Below are 6,883 nucleotides of genomic sequence, written 5' to 3'. Positions count from 1 at the left end.
CTGATTTAACTTTTAATTATTCCATTTAAAGAAAAGAAGACAGGGTAGGAAAGCAATATATGCCTTCTTTAGAAAGGTTCAATTAAACTCACCTTTGGACAAATTTGATATTCAGGCGTAAAAAAGAGTTATACGAAATATTGAAAAATGACCCTTCAAAAACAATATGCATAGGATTCTCAACCTTCCGAATGCACCTTACATATCTTGAATTGGTATTCGCGTATAAATTTGAAATATCCTCCAAATAAGGAATACAGTTCTGGAACTGTAGTAATGCCATACATACATATCAAATCAAATCAATGTTCTAACTGCTAAACGAAACGGCATGCAACTTACCTTCCCAATAAACAGAGAATCTAAGACAGTAGAATTGCCACAATCTTTTGTCTCTATCGCTTGCTGGCTGTCACAAATTACTGTGCTTTTGTCACCATGTTTTCCATCTTCGTTCGCTTCTTCTTTTTCCCAATCCATGCTCAACCGTGGCAGTTGCATCAATTAAACTAAGTCAAAATCAACACTATCTATCTATCATTGCAATCTGACACAGTTTTTTGGTCTCTATATGCAAATTAGTAGTATTTCTTTGTCGGGGCATGAAGCACGTCTCGTCTATCTCTTAGAAGTTAGATCAGCACAAGTTACTAGAACACTTGGTTTTGTCACAATTATATATGAATGATGTATAATACCCAATAATTTTTCAACTTTGGCCTTTTTCTATGCACAAAGTTCTTAAACTCAGATTCTGTTCTTTGCCCCATTTTCAAATGATAATCAAAAACATGAATCCTGCCCGTTTCTGCTTCTGTTGTGCTTTCTCGAGTCTTGCTTCGTCAGCCAATTGACAAGAAATTTCTGTATCAATTTAGATAATAGAAATTGGTATGAATAATCATATTTATGATTTTGATAAATATTAGTGCTAAACGGTTATTTTATATTTAAAAGAACATATAAATTATTGACTGACTTAGTTAATACTACAACATATCTATGCAGATCGAATCTCGTGCATCTCTCGTGTAAAATTAAGAAAAATGCCTCCTTTGACAAGGATGAGTTTACTATAATGGAATCATCAATCCAAATCCTAATTTTACAACATAGGCAAAGTGCAATCACTCATTGGCAACGGACGGGTGACTCTAGTAGTTGAATTCATGAACACAAGGATAACAATTTCTAACATTTTTTTCCCCACATTCTTTATGTAGTATGTAGATGTCATTAGACATGTGAATAAGAATCTAATTCTTTGAATGTTATTTGCCAACTAATGCAATCTACATAAGTTGTAACTAATAAAAAAACTGTGTTAAAAAGATTTTATTCCGCTCAAAGCAAAATATCAAACAATTTGGAACGCCAATCTCGCCACGACCCTCTGCTTTATTAACCCTTTTTTCTTTAGGGTGTCATTATAAATTCGTAATGCAATAACCATTTGTTCACGATGAAAGAGAAAAAAGCTGAAACCATTCCTTCACTTTTTGCGACAACATCCATTACCATACTGGTGGAAACTCTACGGAATGCTTTCGAATGGAGATGGAAACCGGTACAGTGTACCACCCATTGCCCCCACCCATGTGCCATTACCCATCACGCCATCACCTTATTATATGCTTGCCAAAAATCCACGTGCTCTTACCCAACTACTAAATGTCTTATTATAATGTGGATTAAAAAAATTTGAATTTATTTTCGTAATTCTAATCAATAATTATTGTAATTTTACATTTTTATCCTATAAATATAAATACATATTATTTTCAAAGAGTCAAATCCTAAAAAAGGGTGTGCATGGTGGGGGTTGATAAACTTGTATGTGCCAATTTTGCGCTAAAATACGAAGAATAATGCTCTCAGATGAAAAGTAACTACTATATTATAAGAAAATGGAAAACGAAAAAGAAAAAGGACTACCTTGTGTTGGGCTGGGCTTATTCTATTTTGGGGACCGACAAATTCAAATATCAATTTTATTGGATAACTGCTGTACTATATTTGGTGTGTTTTGACTGGCTAGGTCAATTTTTGTAGTGAAACGAAAGCTTGAATTCCAGTCATGTCCCTTGCATTAGCATGTTTATCATTGAATTTTATGCTTGAGTTCAGAATCTGATGTGAGAAAAACTTTGCTTGTGCATGACTTAAAGCGGAGGCCACTTTTTTTCTTCCACAACATGGAAAAAAGAAGCAGCAGCGGCGGGCAAACCTAATAATGCAGCGCTTTCGTTTGGTGAAAGCCTCTAAAGTTTGTCCGGGAGAATTAATCATGTTAATCCGGTTAAATTGCGGATATCATGAGCAGTAAAAAGTTGCATAGATTAATTGCATTCACAGTGTCAATGCCTAGTGGTCCACAGCTCAACGTTTCAACTAACGTGGGATCCAAATTCAAAGATTTTTAGAAATAAGGGTTGATACTCACTAGTAACAATTAAACTGGGCTAACCTGATTTTGTTAGGTTTAACGGAATGGACTACTTCTTTTGCAACATGGTAAACTAAAATTTGATTTTTTAACGAGAAAAATTCTCACATTTAGAGTATTGATGTCTCGAGTAGGATTATTTCCATAAAAAAAATGAACTAGGTATTAATTAATTTCAATTGCTTCTCCCCCCCCAACATGCACGTAAACAGGAACACACAAGATGATGATGTTGCATGTAGCCAGTTCAAATTTTCTGTTTTCTCATATTAAAAAAAGTGTTGTACTTGCTTAAGAGGAAATAACTGTTTAAGTGCGGATCTTGTGTCTTAAGTAGTTCTGCGTGCCGTAATTACTGGGGGAAAAGGGTAGTGGTATTATTAACCTATTGATGAGTGATAGGAAAAGGAATATAAAACAGAAAAAGGAGCAGAGGAATCAACTACAATGATTTAGGATGAGTTGTTCTAGACTAGATGATGGTCAACAGTGAACCCCCCCCCCTTTACCCTTCCATAATAGTAACTAAAAAAATTGACCTTTACGGGCCAGAGTTGGTTTTAATACCTTATCAATTGCATCATTGCAAGCACATGTGAACACATTAATTTGATAAGAATTATGTATATGGTCAGTAATATATCAAGAACTCTGGAGTTGGTTGAGGAAAGAATGTACGTTCAAGAGATGGGAAGACCTCTAAAGAAAATAATTATGTTCGCTGAGGTTTTGGTTGTGGACTTGTGATTTAATTAAATTCCAACCAGAATTGTTATGAGGAAATATGTATATGTACCCAAGTAAAACCATTACTTTTCAGGTATGAAATTGAGTTTCAGCAGGACAAATACGATGGTGACTCAGTTACTTACTCTCCATAGTTTAAATTTCTTGTCGCACATGTTTTTTGTGATTGATCAATTCCTGCCAATGTAACGTAAAATATAGAGTTTTTTTTAGTTCTCTTCAAATAAAGGCGGGACCGTGGGAGAGTGGGAGGGAATAGACCTTTGGACAGAAAAGCTGAAAAGTAGTTTATCCAAAATATCAGCTTCAATTTTTCATAGATAGTGGCACCCCATGAGGGCTTCAAATTGATTAGCTAGCCTCACTGATCGAACCACATTACATAAACAAAATACAATAATGCTGATTATTACTGCATGGTATGAAAATTATTGAGATAACATTTCACATTTGACAAGTATCTGATTCTGCTTTTGTTCTATTTTGAATCCCATTACACTATTTAACCTTGTGTATAAGATAATTCTGGCATCTAAATTCCTTCTGGTGACATAGTACATTAGTACTGCAAACATAAGGGAACAAAGTAGCAGATTCAATCAATCAAGAACCACAACATTTTTTTTTCCATTTTCCCTTTAGCAAAATAAGCCAAGCAAAAGAAAAAGCAAGCTCTTGTCACTGATTCTATTTCTTATGAAGAAGCGGACAACAGCAATCATAGACACTACCTCTCTAGTCCCATTACCTTTAATCATATTATTCCCCCAGTCCTAATTAATTACTACCTCTCCACGACCTATAATAACAGCTTCAACACTTTTCCTCAATCACACACTCTCTCCAATCATGACACATTTTCCTTCTCAGTCCAAATCTGAAATTCTTTTAAATTAATAACACCACCACACTCGTTCCCTCCCTTCCCAGACCATAACATGAAAAAAGTTTGTCATTGTCCCATATTCCTGGCACTGGCCTTGGCCTTGTGCTTGTGCATCCTCTGTGTTGCTGCAGAGGCTGCAGGGCAAAATGATACACTCGCTCTCACCGAATTCCGTCTCCAAACCGACACCCACGGCAACCTCCTCACCAACTGGACCGGCGCCGACGCCTGCTCCGCCGCGTGGCGCGGCGTGGAATGCTCCCCAAACGGCAGAGTAGTGGGCCTCACTCTCCCTTCCCTCAACCTCCGCGGCCCAATTGATACCCTCTCCACACTAACCTACCTTCGCTTTCTCGACCTCCACGAAAACCGCTTAAACGGCACCATTTCACCTCTCTTAAACTGCACAAGCCTGGAACTACTGTACCTCTCCCGCAACGATTTCTCCGGCGAGATTCCGGCGGAGATATCCTCGCTCCGCCTTCTCCTCCGCCTTGACATCTCCGACAACAACATCCGCGGCCCAATCCCCACACAACTAGCGAAACTAACCCACCTCCTCACGTTGAGGTTACAGAACAACGCACTCTCCGGCCACGTCCCCGACCTTTCCGCTTCCCTCCTTAATCTCACCGTACTCAACGTCACCAACAACGAACTCCGCGGCCACGTCCCCGATTCCATGCTCACCAAATTCGGCAATGTAAGCTTCTCCGGAAACCACGCCCTCTGTGGGTCCACCCCGCTACCCAAATGCTCCGAAACAGAGCCAGACACAGAGACTACCACGATAACCGTTCCTGCAAAACCGAGCTCGTTCCCGCAAACAAGTAGCGTAACCGTTCCTGACACTCCGAGAAAGAAAGGGTTGAGCGCCGGTGTCATCGTGGCGATCGTGGTGGCGGTTTGCGTGGCGGTGCTGGTGGCGACGTCGTTCGCGGTGGCGCATTGTTGCGCCAGAGGATCCACCTCTGGTTCGGTGGTGGGGAGCGAGACCGCGAAGAGAAAAAGTGGGAGTAGTTCTGGGAGCGAGAAGAAGGTGTATGGGAACGGTGGAAACTTGGATAGAGATAGTGATGGGACGAACACTGAGACGGAACGAAGCAAGCTTGTGTTTTTCGATAGGAGGAACCAGTTTGAGTTGGAGGATCTGCTTCGAGCTTCGGCGGAGATGCTCGGAAAAGGAAGCTTGGGAACGGTTTACAGAGCGGTGCTCGATGATGGTTGCACTGTGGCTGTGAAGAGACTCAAAGACGCTAACCCCTGCGAGAGGAACGAGTTTGAACAGTACATGGATGTTGTAGGGAAGCTCAAGCACCCCAACATTGTTAGACTAAGAGCTTATTATTACGCTAAGGAAGAAAAACTTCTTGTCTATGATTATCTCCCCAATGGAAGCTTGCATGCTCTTCTTCATGGTTAGTTAGTTACTTTACTTAAGTTGTTTGATTAAGGTATATAGTTATAAACCTTGATTGTATTATATTATATAGGGAACCGGGGACCAGGAAGGATTCCGTTAGATTGGACCACGAGAATAAGCTTGATGTTAGGTGCAGCTAGAGGTTTGGCACGGATTCATGCGGAGTATAACGCATCAAAGATACCTCACGGGAACGTGAAATCTTCCAACGTGCTTCTTGACAAAAACGGCGTCGCTTTAATATCTGACTTTGGCCTTTCGCTGCTTTTAAACCCTGTTCACGCGATTGCAAGGTTGGGAGGGTACAGGGCGCCGGAGCAAGTTGAGGTGAAGAGGCTGTCGCAGGAGGCTGACGTGTACGGCTTCGGGGTGCTACTGTTGGAGGTTCTGACGGGTCGGGCTCCGTCGAAGGAGTACACTTCTCCGGCGCGTGAGGCTGAGGTGGATCTTCCGAAGTGGGTGAAATCGGTGGTGAAAGAAGAGTGGACTTCGGAGGTGTTTGACCAGGAGCTGCTGAGGTACAAGAACATAGAGGATGAGTTGGTGGCGATGCTGCACGTGGGACTGGCGTGCGTGGCGGCGCAGGCGGAGAAGAGGCCGTGCATGTTGGAGGTTGTGAAGATGATTGAGGAGATCAGAGTGGAAGAGTCTCCTCTGGGAGATGATTACGATGAGGCTCGCTCGCGCACTTCGCTTTCGCCTTCCCTTGCCACCACCGAAGACAACCTCGCTTGATTATTGTCTCATGCATGCTTGTCATTTTTAGTTCCATTGTGTGTTAGTTACCTTTTTCTTTCTAAAACTTTGCTGTTCTTGCACTTGTCTTCAGATATCACTCATCTATTCAATTAATCCATGGCCATGACCCGAGTTTGTGTATATATAGTTAATTCAGTTTGGGTGTAAATAAATCAACTTTAAAATTAAGCACAACTAATCTTCTGCGCAGTACATGTGCCTTCATCTTATAATACAGTGGAAGAGGCAAATGAAGACCGATTGCCTTTTCATTTAGAGCCATTGCCTACATAATTAATATGTTTTTTCGTTGTGTTATTTTTTTTTTATTTTTGTAAAACTTTAACTCAACAAAAACTTATTTCGCATTCATAATACAAGTAAGTTTCCATTGAATAAAGTAATAATAGAAACTTATTTTTGTCAAAAATATTTTCACCAAAAAATGTTGGAGTGCCCATTTCATTGGCAAAAGGAAAATGAGAATAACAAAGCCCTCCAGAGATGAAAGGAGAACTTTGTCACTGAAAACACAAAATTGGATTTTACTTCCTGCAGCCCCACTCTCACTATTGCTTCCGGTTGGGCTCCCAATTTGCACTGCGGATTGGCTTTTTGGAATGTGATGGAGGGTAACAAGAAG

General features: G+C 40.5%; 1 protein-coding gene across 1 annotated transcript; it reads left to right on the top strand.

Moving 5' to 3' along the window:
• Positions 1-3,927: 3,927 nt before the first annotated feature.
• Positions 3,928-6,429, top strand: LOC114407151 (leucine-rich repeat receptor-like protein kinase PXC1). The gene is made up of 2 exons (XM_028370141.1): positions 3,928-5,497; positions 5,573-6,429. The coding sequence occupies exons 1-2, from the start codon at positions 4,132-4,134 to the stop codon at positions 6,235-6,237; spliced, it is 2,031 nt and encodes a 676-aa protein (XP_028225942.1). The 5' UTR covers positions 3,928-4,131; the 3' UTR covers positions 6,238-6,429.
• The last annotated feature ends 454 nt before the right edge of the window (positions 6,430-6,883 follow it).

The sequence above is a fragment of the Glycine soja genome, chromosome 3 (genome assembly GCF_004193775.1).
Source record: "Glycine soja cultivar W05 chromosome 3, ASM419377v2, whole genome shotgun sequence".
In the NCBI taxonomy this organism is placed as follows: domain Eukaryota; kingdom Viridiplantae; phylum Streptophyta; class Magnoliopsida; order Fabales; family Fabaceae; genus Glycine; species Glycine soja.
The sequence above is the reverse complement of the archived record's forward strand: the minus strand, read 5'-3'. Positions and strand labels throughout refer to the sequence as shown.

Coding starts and splice junctions, on each gene's coding strand:
- LOC114407151 (XM_028370141.1), top strand. CDS start 4,132: ATGAAAAAAGTTTGTCATTGTCCCATATTCCTGGCACTGGCCTTGGCC. Junction 5,498..5,572: donor CTTGCATGCTCTTCTTCATG/GTTAGTTAGTTA, acceptor TATATTATATAG/GGAACCGGGGACCAGGAAGG.